Source organism: Poecilia formosa, unplaced genomic scaffold, assembly GCF_000485575.1.
Source record: "Poecilia formosa unplaced genomic scaffold, Poecilia_formosa-5.1.2 Scaffold281, whole genome shotgun sequence".
Lineage (NCBI taxonomy): Eukaryota > Metazoa > Chordata > Actinopteri > Cyprinodontiformes > Poeciliidae > Poecilia > Poecilia formosa.
This window is the reverse complement of record NW_006800220.1, coordinates 65,304-80,024: the sequence shown is the minus strand read 5'-3', so window position 1 is coordinate 80,024 and position 14,721 is coordinate 65,304. Positions and strand designations below refer to the sequence as shown.

The following is a 14,721-nucleotide window of genomic DNA, read 5'->3' as shown; positions in this document are numbered from 1 at the left end:
AGTCTGGCTGCAAAAAACACTGCAAAAAACACTGCAAAAAACACTGCAAAAAACACTGCAAAAAACACTGCAAAAAACACTGCAAAAAACACAAGTCTTACCAAGTATTTTTCTCTGCTTTCTACAGAAAATATCTTAAGACAAAACTAACGTACAAGTAGCTTTTCAGCAAAACACAGGAGCTTGTTTTATGTAAATAAATCCTTAAAATAGGATAAACTACTTCCATCTGTGGATTATTTCACATTTAACAAGTGAATGTGTTTTGTTAAATGTCTAACAAGACAGTTTTCCTGCTCTCTGAGTGGAACGATCAGCTTTTCACTGAGGAATTATTGACTTGAAACAGGATCCTGTATGTTGCTGAAAAGTTGCATTTTTGGTTTTGTCTTATTTCAGTTGTACTGAGATATTTCCAAATCAAAATATAAAATATTTGGTAAAATTAGTGTTTTTTGCAGTGAATGAACTGTTTTAGGGCGTTTGTCACTTTAAATCCAGATAAGCTGCTGCTGACCACGCCCACCAAATCAACGTTTACACTCACACGTGAAAATGGCTGCAAACAATTATACAACCGTACATGCTTAAAAAGCATTAGTGGAGCCTCCTGCACAACCAGCCAGAATCCAGCAAATGGTTTCTGGTGGTAGGTCAACAACAAAACACTTTTGTCTTTTCCAGCAGCCATTGTACAGCGCATACAGCGGGAAAACCAGCTGACAAAAAAACATGATGGAGCTCCGTTGTGTTGCTTGGTAACAGGTGGAATTCTGCTGGGGTTGCTAGGTAACGGGGCATCGCCTGTTGATTTGTGATGTTACATTAGGGACATTTTTAAAACGACTTATTTTCCAAACACCAAAAAACATGAACTTAATGGTAAAAAATGTCTGGGTGATTTATTTAAGTGCTTATGGTTCGTTTAGGAGCAGCAGGAACCCAAATGGATGTTCAAAAACCTGCAGAATGTAAATTATAACTCCTCTCTATGTGTGAAACAGGATTTTGGCAGCAAATTCAACCAGCTAGTTTGAATGTTTTGTTTGTGTCTCTATATTAACACTCTCCCTCCCCCTTCACACCTGCCCCCAGCGTGTGACTGCCACCCTGTGGGCGCCGCAGGCAAAACATGCAACCAAACCACCGGCCAGTGTCCCTGCAAGGACGGCGTCACCGGCATCACCTGCAACCGCTGCGCCAAGGGCTACCAGCAGAGCCGCTCACCTGTGGCCCCCTGCATCAGTGAGTGATGAATACACACTGCAACACACACACCACTCACACACGTCTATAACCTTTTAGTTTTTATAGATTTCCAATGACTCTTTGAACAAAACTTGTAGTAATTAACACAAACTGTTGTCAGGGGTGTAGAAGACCTGCAGGTTTGAGCAGAAACGTACAGGAATAAAGGAAAATGTTGCTGATTTCTGGAGAGTCACTGCACTGCAAAAACACAAAATCTCACCAAGTATTTTTATTTTAGTTTCTGGTGAAAATATCTTTAAAACAAAAACTAACTTGGAAGTAACTTTTTAGCAAGAAATGGAAGCTTGTTTTATATTAATAATTTGTAAATGTTGATTAAAAAAGTTGTAGTTCCACTGGCTGATTATGTCATTTGCAACATGGGAAAATGTTTTAATCTGCCAGTGAAACTTTTTTTCATAAACATTTTCAAATTACTGTTTGAAAACAAGCTCCTGTATCTTGCTGAAAAGTGTTTGTAAGTTTTGTCTCACTTCAGGAATGCCAAGATATATTTGCCTTAACCTCTTACACCCTCAGGGGGTATAAATAAATTTAAATCTTAACATTTTGGGCAAAACCTTTATGCAGAATAGTTTTTGAAAGATTAAAGCCTCTTTTAGCGGATAATAAAAAATAAAAAAACATTTAAAGGCACGTGGAGCCTTTGTTTACAGAGCGAGCCGAGGTCGTGGCAGCTGGACCCACCGGTGGGTCCGTCGGGTTCTAGGGGTTAAATGTTCAACCAAAAATACTTAAGATTTTGTTGGTAGAAAGCTGAAATGCCCACTGCAAAAATACATGTTACCTCGTATTTTTGTTCTAGTTTCTGGTGGAAATAGTTTAGTACACTTGAAATAAAACCAAACAAATTTTTCAGCAACATATAGAAGCTTCTTTTAAGTAAATAATTCCTAAATATTGATGAAAAGGTTCTGGTTCCTCTGACGCTGTTACCTAGCAACGCCAGCCGAGCCCAGCCCGTCTCCTAGCAACCCAGTTCCAGCTCCACTGGCAGATTATTTCACTTATAACAAGACATTTTCCCATGTTATGACTTAAAATAAGCTCCTGTTTCTTGATGAAAAGTTACTTTTCATTTAGTTTTGTCTTATTTAAAATGCACTCAGATATTTCCACTAGGAACTAGACAAAAAACTACTTGGTAACATGTTGTGTTTTTGTCGTCCCGATCCATAACAGTTGCCACTGTTATTCCACTCTCATGCAGTGTGTGTGTTTTCACTCTAGATGCAGTAGATTTGGTGTTTAATTTCCTGTGACAAACGTGTGTGTGTGTGTGTGTGTGTGTCCTTGTGGGCTGTGAGTTCCACCAGCGGCCTGGCACACACAGCCATGTGTAAGTGAGGGCAGCTCCCCGCCACACTGAGCGCCACATTGCTGGCTCTCAGACTGGAGCGGGGCCCCGCCCGGCCTCGCAGCGCCACGCTGCCGCAGGCTGCCACGCTGCCGCAGGCTGCCACGCTGCTCCTCTCACACGCAGCCCTGCAGCAGATGGCAGATGAGCATGAAGGGGAAGACGACTGCGGACACGGATGGTCAACTACACAGGACTCTGAGTGACGCTGGTCTGTCCTGGAAGGGGAAGGAAGCCAGTTGATGTGTGTTTGGGATCTGGTTTTTTGAAGCAAAATACATGGCTGGATTTACTGCAGAGCCAGACAATGGAGTGTTTCTACATTTTTAAATGTTGTAACCACTTCAATTATTGGGATTTACTGCAAAAACACAAAATCCTACCAAGAATTTTTGGTCTAGTTTCTACTGCAAATGTCTTGGTACATTTGAAATAAGACAAAACTAACTTACAAAGTAACTTTTTTATCAAGATATAAGAGGTTGTTTTAAGTCAATAATTCTTGTTTCATTGGCAGATTATTTCATTTATAACATGATAATAATGTTTTGTTATAAATGAAATAATCTGCCAGTTTATCAATAATCAATTATTGACTCTAAACAAGCTCCCATATCTTGCTAAAAAGTTACTTTTAAGAGTAACATTGATGTTATGAACAGGCCTGTCGCAATAAACAATAAATAAATCAATCACATGATAATTGAAAATAAAGATTTCTCATTTGTCTCTTTTTACCAAAAACTGACTGATAAAAGTCTTCAGTCTGTATATACTGAAAATAATGAAGATGTTGTGTTTTTGCAGTGCGGATGCTTTTGTTCTCATTATCAGCACTGAATCCTGTCATGTATTTTGCTTTTTATTTTTATTTAAATGGTCTCATGATTGTCATTTTTGCCTCCTGAGATTTCCGTTTCCCAAGACAGAAGACAATCCCATTGAACAGCCAATTAGTATGACGGCAGCAGCCATTTCCATCCATCCTTTCATCATCTGTCCGTCTGCACAGGACGAGGCGCTGACGGCTCGGGGGCTCCGAGCGGCCGCAGCAGCTGCGCCCGGCGGCCGCCACCAGGCCTCCGCGCGCCTTGTTTGTTTTGGTTGGCAGGGTGTCCATAATTTTAAAGAGACAACTGCTGCGTTGCCTCAAAACGGCTTTCCAAGAACCAAACCCTGCCCAACACACACACACACACACACACACACACACACACACACACACACACACACTGGACTGAAAACCCTCAACCTAATCAAAAGCAGATCCGGCGTTCCGGTAATTCTGTGTTTCGGTACCAGCGGTGTTAGCATTAGCATTTGTATTGGGAGGTCGCATATGATTAGAGGTCCAGGAGGAATTCCAACGCGCCGCCAGCGAGGGGGCGGCATCTGCCTCAAGATGCCCCGCGCCATCTGTCCGTCTGTCCAAACAGGGAGATTACGCCGCAGAGTTAACCCGGCATCTGCTGGGGGCATCAGGATGTTTTCTCCTCAGGGGGACGAGGCAGGGGCAAAAACTGCAGTACGCAACTTTTATTAAAATGTCTCCATGTCATGACAGTTTGATATGAGACAGATGATCTGTGGGAAATCTGATCTCACCTGCCTCCTGTCTGAGCTAATGTTGCCGTCTGAAGAAACGACCCTAAAACAACCAATCAGAGCCAGGAGGAGGGGCTTAGCGCTGTCTATCATCCTCATGTACTTTTAGTCTAGATTTACGGACAGCCACTGAAGGAAACAACAAGAAAACCTCTGAAGACACTGACCGCAACTTCCTTCTTCACCAGATGTAAACAAAGGTGTAGTAGCGTCAGATTTAACGGAGGATTTCTCTTTTGTCTTTGGTAAAAAACCACGAGGTATTTCTCCTGCTACACTGCAAAACACGAAACCAGGATGGGAAAACGTAGAGTTACATGTAAAATAATCTGCTAATCAATATTAAGAAATTATTAAAACATCTCCGATAACTTGTTTAAAACTCATTTCTTAGCTTTGTCTTATTTCAAGTGTATTAAGATATTTGAACTGGAGACCAGACCAAACTTACTTGGTAAGGTTTTGTTTTTTTGCAGTGTAAGTCGACATTCAACCAATAAGTGTCTTTCTGTCAGAATCGACCTGAGAAAGAAACAAACTGATGTAAACATCAAACTGTGTGTGATCATCTCCGTCTGAACCTGTTTGCTTGTTTCCTGTGTGTTTTCTGTATCTGTGCGATGTTTTCACGCTCTGGATCGCCTTTAATTTGCGTCTCCTGTGTGTTTCAGAGATCCCGGTGGTCAACCCCACCGCTGCGGTCAGCAGCACGGAGGAGCCAGCAGGTTAGCCGAGCCGCTCTGCGCCTCACCCATGAGCGCCGCTGCTTTACGAGAGGAACAAAAACATATTTCTCAACCTTTCTAGACATGACTTTTAAGGTGTGGAATAAATATTAAGGCAGGGCGGGTCTGGATGTTTGAAGTTATGAGAGCAGCGGGGACGGCAGGATTTTTCCATTGTCTTAAAACTCCGACCGCTCGGCCCTGGAGCGAAGGCTCGCTGCGCCGCCAGCCGATTGGCTGCGGACCTGATTAGTTACGGTATCGAGGGGAAGTTGGGAGTTCTGAGGTGTGAAAAGAGACTTGGCAAATGACTGGGGGGAAATATGTTCAGTCACTCCCTCTGACTCTCCAGCTTAGGCTCCGGTCAATTACCCAGTCCTTATTTTTCATGCAGTGGCTGTTTGCTTTGAACGGCGGTGGCGATTTGGAAATGTTGATTCGTTAGTTGATTTATAGCATATATCATCACTCAAACTGCGGATTACGCCCCCCTCCCCACTCCACACCAGAGCGTTTTCGAAGCATAACAGTTATTGTTTTTACATCCCTCTGCTTCTAAAACATTAGACTTATTTTTTAAATCAGTAACTGTCAAGTTTTACTTCTCAGCTCGGTTCAAAGTTTTGATTTGTGCTTTCTTGCGTTTCAAGAGCAACACTTAAAGAGTTGGAGGCATATTTAATGACTAGATACCTTGGATGAAGTTAAAAGCTGAACTTGGAAACATAAACAAAAGACACATTATTATATAACTACAGAAGAGTAACATAAAATGTTTAATATTTCCCAATCCTTATGCAGTACAGTCTAATGTTACTGTGCAGCTGTTCATCTAAAACCTGACTTTAATATCGGTAATAATGCTTATTAAATAAATCCCTTTAAGGCAACAGCTCAGATTCTGGATGGGTCACAACTTTTCTTCTGACAGTTTAACTAAAATTAAAGTTCAAGGTTGATTTATGCTCATTCAATTCAGTTTAGTTCAGTTTTACAAAGAAAAAACATTAAAATAATTTAAATTCAATCACACATTCATCAAAGATGGACAATACAAAACATTTTAATTACATTTTTTCATAAAATCATTCTTCGATAATGAGATTTTAAACTATTTTTAGCTCCTTTCAGAATGAGCTGTTTTATGGCCTCCTGTCACTTTAAATCTGAATAAGCTGCTGCTGGCCACGCCCCCAACTCTATGTTTACACTAGTGCCTGGAAATGGCTGCAAATAGATGTGTAATTATACAACCATACATCTTTGAAAAGCAGAAGTGGAGCCTCCTGTAAAACCAACAGGAATGCAGCAAACAGTTTCTGGATAACAACAAAAACACTTTGTCTTTTCCAGGAGCTCAGCATTACGTTGCTAGGTAACGGACGGAATTCTGCTGGGGTTGCTAGGTAACGAACGGAATTTTGCTGGGGTTGCTAGGTAACGAACGGAATTCTGCTGGGGTTGCTAGGTAACGGACGGAATTCTGCTGGAGTTGGGTTTGTGGGCCTTGGACTGATTTTGTGCGGCCTTCAACTGCAATTCAAAAATTATACAAATTTGGCCTTTAGATTTTTGACTTTTGTGATTAATCTCAGCATTGCCTGCTGGTTTGCGATACTTCATAATAAAATTACTAAAATAAAAGTAGCCATCCATGAAAATACTCAAATAAGAGTAAAATATATTTGAAAAGCCTGTTAAGCACTTTTATTATTTAAAAGTTATATCATCAGATGGACCAAAATATGAAGTGGAAATTTTGGTATTTTAAGAATGAAAACAATAATTATACAGGTAAAAAAAAGTTACAATCAGGCAAAAGAATATTTTCCAAATCAGTTTCTTTCAATAAAAAAATGTATGAAACTTTAACAAAAACTGCAGGTGTGTGTCTGTCTGGTGAATTTCTGGTTAAAACGTGTTTGATTTTCATTCAGTGGGAAGAAAATCCAGAAACTTTACGCAAGAATAGAGATACTTTATAATAAAATTACTCAGGTAAAAGTAAAAAGTACAGCGTAATAAAAATACTTCTAAAGTAAATAAATAAAAAAATGTTACTCAAGTACATGTAACTAGTTGTTATCCAACTCTGCCTTTACCCAAACTTACATTTAATTAACAGTGTGTTCCTTACAGTCAGATATTTAAATAAAAGTAAATGATCTTCCCTTTGTTTAATTGCCAAGTCAAATTCCAGGTTTTCCAGAGTTTCCAAGGCAGCTCAGGAACTCCATATTTGGTCGTTTTAGATTTAGCGACCAAAAAATGGGGGCAGCTCTGTCCTGTTTACTTCTTCCTTGGGAAAATGTTAAAGAGTCTAAGAACACAAGTCACTGATTGTCAATTCATCCCAGCTTCTTCGAAGCAAACCAGGAAATTCCCCCATCCTTCTTCCTCCTAAACTAGCGGGTGAGAAGCCTCACCATCAGCAACCTATAGCTAACCCCAGCGTTTTGTGTGAGGGGCGGTGGACGCCATTTGTCCTTGTCACTGCGCAGTGAAAGGGGGATCTCTGGTTGCCAGTTAGGGTTTCCTTCTGGGTCATTGGCTGATTCTCCATGAGCTCTAACAGGTGAAGAACCAGCAATAAACTTCCAGTCATGGGAAAACGCTGCTCAGACTAACTGAGGGAGGGCTGTCCAAAGTGCGGCCCGGGGGCCGTTTGTGGGCCTTGGACTGATTTTGTGCGGCCTTCAACTGCAATTCAAAAATTATACAAATTTGGCCTTTAGATTTTTGACTTTTGTGATTAATCTCAGAAATTTTCTAGAAAACTTGGAAATGTTCTACAAAAAGTTAATTAAATTTATATTAATTGAAAAATTAGATTTTTTTTCCAAGAAAATTTCTGATTACTCAGAATTTCAGATTTTTTTGGCAGAAGTTTAGTATTTTTTTCTATAATGGCTCCAACACGCCGCAGTAGGTGTTGCATGTTTGAAAGAAAGTTTCTGGTTTCTTTTGGGCTCAACTGAATAATTTTATTTTCAGTAACAAGAACAGGATTTAGGTCACTTTGTTTCAAAACACTGCAACAGACTGGCGACCTGCCCAGGGTGACCCCGCCTCTCGCCAGGAACGTTAGCTGGAGGTCGGCTAACGGATCCCACAAAGGGACAGGGGAGTAAGGAAATGGATGGATGGATGTTTCAAAACACTTGTTATATTTAGCCAAGTTTAAGAAAACTAAGAGCTAACTTTGGTGCAGCAATGTTGGATTTTCAGTAAAAGTGTCTGGATAAACTTGGTTTTATCTTTTGTTAAAACTTAGTAATGAAAACATGAATACTTTGTTTTGCACCTTACATTTTTCTGTGTAAGGAAATCATGTTGGTACATTTCTTTTTTACCCTGATTACAAATGAAAAGTCTTCATCTGCATCTATGGGACAGTTATGAATCATTTTTGAATTGCAGTTGGGGGGCTGCACAAAATCAGCCCAGGGGCCACAAATGGTCCCCGGGCCGCACTTTGGACCCCGTACACCCCAAACATCCATATCTTTACTTCCGACTTCCTCAGTGTTGCTTATTCCTCCTTTTCTTTGGCTAATAAAACCTGCAGCATTCAGGCCAAGTCTGCTTGGTCATTTTATGGCCTCTTTGGCCCTCGGCTTCTTCCTCCTATTTAGTCATTTCCTCCAGAAACGGTCAGACCAACTCCCTTACATTTGAGCATCATAAAAATCCTTAATTTCTACTATTTGAAAATATGATTGGTTTTTTTTTTCTTCGTTTGGAGTATAACGGTTCTAGTATTTTCATTTTGTTTGCTACATGATGGTGCAAAGTCATTTTCCTCTTAGCAACTTTAGACTGAATTCCTCCCTCATGTTGAAGAAATGTTGCCTGGTAAAAAAAAAAAAAAAACTTACACAAGGTCCTGCACAAGTTTAAAGAAGTTAATTCAGTAAATCCCTGGTATTCACAGAGGTTAGGGAACCACAGCTGGTTTGGAAACACTAGCTGCCAGTAGCTAGCTGCCAGTAGCTAGCTGCCAGTCGCTAGCTGCCAGTCGCTAGCTGCCAGCCGCTAGCCGCCAGCTGCATTTCCATTAAAAATGTGCGTAAAACTTTGTCAATATTCTGCTCATCTTCTCTTTATGCCAACATGGCTGAACTTAGCGCTTTAGCATTAGCTTCTACAACATACCATGTTGGGAAAGCATGTTAGCATTAGTGGAGCTAATGTTTATGATTAGCGATTTGGGGCTAAAAGGTCACTCAACAAGTAAATGTGTTTAAGTAGCAATAAAAAGCTTCACTAATCTGACTAAATTAGATTCGTAAAACGAAAAAATGTGAAGTTAGCTTCTAAGATTTTGAAATCTCCCAAACGTTGAGTTATTTATTAGGTGTTTCAGTTGAAATAAGTGAAATGAAATTTAAATTATTCACAAAATCCAGTGACAAACTGAAATGTGAAGCTTTCCTAATAATCATCCACATCTCCTACAGAGGACCAGCGCTTTGAATATTATTTTTGCAACATGATCGCATTCATCTGTTTTTTTAAAAATGCGTTCAGTTGTGTTTCTTATCAGCTTGGTCTCTGGCATTTCCTCTGCTCTTCCTGTGTTGATAGAAAATGTCTTTTGCAATCACACAGAGAATCGGCGCTCATATCGTTGAGTGGACAAAATAAATATTTCAGGATTTCTAGAAAACAAACCTTGGGAAATAATTACATGCATGTGCTCTGGAGCCTTTGAAGGGTTTTTTTTATCTGAATGAACTCATCAGGAAATTTATTCATCCATGAGGAATGGTGTACACAGTCATCAGTGTCAGCTGTAAACTATATTTAATAACTTTGTCATTTAACTTCTTCAAGTTCCCTTAAATTAATAAAATCTGGAGCAAAATGGCTCCAACATAACAAGATTTATGTTGGGGAAAACAGTTAAATCAACAAATAAACTGATTTTGAATGTCACAATGATAACTATAACTATACAGGCACGGCAAGCAAAAATGGTAAACAGAGACAATTGGCCCTTCGTGTCGTCAGCTGAAGCTTTCCTCACTGCAAAAACACAAAATCTTACCAAGTCATCTTGGTCAAGGTTTTAGTGCAGCTACAATATTATACTTGAATAAATAAAACTTGTTTTATTTTTCAGCAAGATATATGAGCTTGTTTTAAATAAATAATTCCTTAATATTAATGAAAAAGCTCCAGTTCCTTTGGCAAATTAATGAATTATAACATGGGAAAAATGTCTTTATAAAAGTGAAAAAATCTGCCAGTGGAACTAGAACTGGGTTGCTAGGTAACAGCTGAGCTTGGCTGGGGTTGCTAGGTAACGGCTCCGGTGGAACTAGAACTATTTCACCAATTACTGACTTAAAACAAGCTCCTATATGTTGCTGAACTTGCCAGTTAGTTTTGTCTTATTTCACGTGTACTGAGATATTTGTGCTAGAAACTAGACAAAAAATACTTGGTGAGATTTTGTGTTTTTGCATTGCTGTCATTGCGGTGATGCATTAGAGCGTAAAGATTTCAAGAATACATGTGTTGCAGGAAGTCGATGAGTGTTGAACCTCAACAGCTGAAGTTTTATAAAAAGTAAAAGTTGTTTGTCTTTGTTTTTGCAGATTGTGAGTCTTATTGTAAACCAGTGAAAGGAAACCTAAAGATCAACATGAAGAAATACTGCAAGAAGGATTACGGTAAGAAAACACAACTATCAGCCAGAAGTTCACATACACTCATCAGACACAATGCAGTCATTTATCACTTCAAAAACACAAAATCTTACCAAGTATTTTTAGTGCAAATATCTTAATACACTTGAAATAAGACAACAATAACTTACAAGTAACTTTTTATCAAAGTACAGGAGCTTGTTTGAGAGAATTGACTTTAAAATAATGCTGTTACTTTATGAATCACTGAACGGCTTAAAGATCTGCTGCTGAGGTATCGACCTTCCGGACCTCGCAGGTCTTCTGGTTCTGCTCTGCATCCAGAACTAAACATGGAGAAGCAGCATTCAGCTTCTATGCTCCACAGATCTGGAACAAACTAAAAACCCGTCCGTCTGTTTAGAGCTGCTTTTGTACCACAAGAAATGAAACATCAGTCAACATTTTGGTGTGTAATGACAGAATGAACAGAGAATTTGACATTTTTGTATACATTGACCTGCCTTGTTGCCGAAATACGCTGTACAAATGGAACTTGATTGATTGATTGATTGATTGATTGTTTGTTTGTTTCCGCAGCGGTCCAGGTCAACGTGTTGGACATGGAGACGGTCGGGGACTGGGCCAAGTTCTCCGTCAGCGTTGTGTCCGTGTACAAAAGCCGCGACGAGCCCCTGAAGCGTGGCGACAACATCCTGTGGGTACACATGAAGGACCTGGCCTGCAAATGCCCCAAGATCCAGATGAGCAAAAGATTCCTGGTGATGGGCGGCGCCGAGGGCGGCACGGCCCCGGCGGCGGGCCCGGGAGTCGGGCCCGGAGGGGGCGTCTCTGGACCAGAGCGAGTTGGCTTGGTGGCTGATAAGAACAGCCTGGTGATCCAGTGGAGGGACGTTTGGACGAGACGTCTGAGGAAGTTTCAGCGCAAAGAGAAGAAGGGGAAATGCAGCAAAGCGTGATCTGAACTTCGCGACCTCTCCATGACTGTTCCTCCCTCCCTCAACCCCCATCGCCTTTTTTTAATCAAGGGAACACTGCGCATACAAAAACAACTGCATGTACCTTCCATGTTTTATGGACCAACGTTTTTGTGTACATTGTATGATTATTCTACCTGTCTCTGTGTTCGATTGGTTTGCCTTAAAAAGGGACCAATAAAAGGGTTTGAAACGTTCAACCCGTTGAACTCCGACCTCAAGCTGGTGCGAGTGACCGTCTTCCGCCTCGTTGCTTTCGTACTTTACGCACGGCAGGCCGTAAAGTTGCGTCCTCCGCACTTTTCCAAGGACGTAACTTCGCAGTGCTCACCACTTCCTGAGTTGGACTGATTTCAGCAACAGCTTGGCCAACTTACCGGACCGCCGGTTGGCCAACGTGCTCCAAGTCTTCACGTTCTGATTGGTGGACTGCACCTAAGAAACTTTTTGTCCCAAAAGGAACCAAGGGCTCCCTCAGTAGGGATGTTTCTCCCAGTCGTACCACCACCGCTGCTGCTCCTCATGTGGGATCTTTCTATCTGCAACTTTGTGATGCTGTTGCTGATGACAGTTTTAATTTCTCACTTGACTTCTCGGCCAAGCCCTATCTTGATTTGCGGTCCGTCTATTTGGCAGAATGACCCTGTTTGTGCATGTGAGGCTGCACCACTAGTCCCTCCAACACATCTTGACTCACGTCTTTGTTATTTTTGGGGACAAAAGATGAAGTGACACGGACAAATGGCTGGAATTTCAAAACAATGCAACATTTCCAGAGATGTTTTTGCTTTATGGATAATGTCTTCCGCTGGTTGCCATCTTCCAGATGTTGCTGTTGACCAACGTAATTGTCATACTCTTTCAAGGTTTTAGTGTGTCTGAAGACTGGCAGGCTCCGCTTTGCCAAAATAAGAGACTGAAACGAGAGTTTCTTTTCATGCAGTACAAAAATAGGAATTAGGCAGATAAACATCACAGCCATGTTTTTCTCCGTAGTGTATGATGACAACAAGAATGAGGCTGGAAACTTTTTAGCTCTCGCTGATTGTATTATGACATGAGAGGATCATGTTCCATCTTTTTGTGCTTTTTTTTATATATATTTGCATGTTTGTGGCTTCTTGCTAACGGTTAGCAGAGCGGGAGCTGAACCAATGTGAGTCTGAAGATCCAAAGGAAAACTTCCACCACGTGTTCACCCTGGGGCGCAGCGTTGCCATTTCACTGCCAAATAATTACTTTCAGTTTTATATTCAATTAGGAGACACAGAAATGTACAGCTGCTCTCAAAACGTTTCTCATTTCACTTCCTGAAGGAGATTGCTCTGAGCAGTAGATAAAAAAAGTAAGAGCGGATGTGAATAAAAAAAGTATAGGTCACGACTGTTGAGGTAAAGTTCTGGGATCAGTTGGTTTTAAATCCAGGTTATTGATCATTTACCATCTAAAAACAACTTTATCTAAATATATATAATGTTTTATGCAAACAGTATTTTATTAATCATCAAACTTTCATCACGTTTTGAGAAAAAAAAACTGATTTACTCAGAAACATGAGGTTGGAGGCGGTGCAACACCAATGACCTTCCTGAGTGAAACATTTACTGAGATTAGAACATTTCCTGTTGGACTAACTGTCTGATATGAAACTAAAGTTGATGATTAACGAATCACCAAACTTTCATTATGTTTCATTTGGGCGAGAACGAACCCTGTAAGGTATGGAGGGCCATCTGTAAAGGCCAAAAATTAACAGCAATAATTTGAGAAAACCAAACATTTAGTTTAAAACCTAAATATTTACCTTCAACATGAATATTTTGTTAGCAAGCTTAATATTTAGTTTGAGAGGAAATATTTTAATCTAGATGTAATTGAATGAAAATATTTAGTTACATTTAGTTCGAATGTAACTAAATATTTACATTTAAACTAAATATGTAGCCCAGATATTAAACTAAGATAAATATTTAGTTTGAAATATCTAGTGTGAAGCTACATAGCTATTTAGTTTCTAAATATTTTTAACTTTAACCTAAATACTTAGTTCAAAGCTAAACATTTATTGTAAACTAAACATTTTGTTTGAAACTAAATCCATTATATTTAGTTTGAAATATTTAGTTCAAAGCTAAATATTCAATGGAAATTAAATATTTTGCTTGTGAGCTAAATATTTAATTTGAGGCAAAAATATTTTTAACTTTGTAGCAAAATATTTAGTTTAAAGCTAAATATCTAGTTTTCACCTAAATATTAAGCTGCTAATTAAATATTTAGTTTGAAACAGTTACATTTATAAGTGAATGAATGACTCTGTGACTATGTCTGAAAAATTAACCCCCATTTTAAATAATCCAAATTATTGCTGTTAATTTTTTTATTTTTAAATCTACAAACAGCATCTCATAAAAACGGTGACAGAAAATGCCCACAATCCTCTAAACTCTGTGATTTGCTTGGTTTGCCGGATCTGAAGAGGAGTTTTACTGTGGTCTGACTGTTTTCCCTTCCAGAAATCCCAAACAATCCGTTACAGATCGTATCTAGTCGCCATATATCTGGTCTGACTGGCATCACAGATGTTATCTGAAATATTTTGGATCTTCATGCTGACGTTCAAAAACATCCAAAACCAGTTTTCACTCAGCCGCTGTGGGAAAAAACTGAACAAAATAAGTATTGAGGTTTAAGCTAGCGCTGTTCCCATGCTTCGCTCACACTGAAGGAATTTCACAAAAATGCGGAACCAAACCGTCAATTTTTCATCCGTTGGTTTTCCTCCACGCCTGTCAGGCAGGTGGAGTTACAGTAGCAGCTAGCTGCCGTCTCAATGCGCCGCTTCAGGTCCGCTTGACACATTTTGATAGCCTGTCAAACACTTTGAGGCCCGTCTGGAGACGCACTGCAGACTTCTCAAAACTTTATTTTTTTTCCAGGACATCTGAACTAAATTCCTTGGTTTTTAAGTGCTTGGAAAGTTAGAGTGAGTCCGTTGTGAAAGCGGCTCAGCGAGCCTCACAGGGAGATTCCTCCTGTTGTTTTACTTTAACAAGCCTGGCAGCTTGGCAGTGGTACTGAGGCAACGCACTTTGTTTATAGCATCCACATGCGTATGCGTGTGACTTTGT

General features: G+C 39.9%; 1 protein-coding gene across 1 annotated transcript in view; it reads left to right on the top strand.

Moving 5' to 3' along the window:
• Positions 1-12,502, top strand: part of ntn2 (netrin 2) — a 59,111-nt gene extending 46,609 nt beyond the window's left edge. The window contains exons 4-7 of the mRNA XM_007571449.2: positions 1,096-1,245; positions 4,906-4,959; positions 10,563-10,637; positions 11,193-12,502. Of these exons, the coding sequence (XP_007571511.1) occupies positions 1,096-1,245; positions 4,906-4,959; positions 10,563-10,637; positions 11,193-11,572 (659 nt within the window). The 3' untranslated portion in view covers positions 11,573-12,502. The remainder of the gene's footprint in view (positions 1-1,095; positions 1,246-4,905; positions 4,960-10,562; positions 10,638-11,192) is intronic.
• Positions 12,503-14,721: the final 2,219 nt, after the last annotated feature.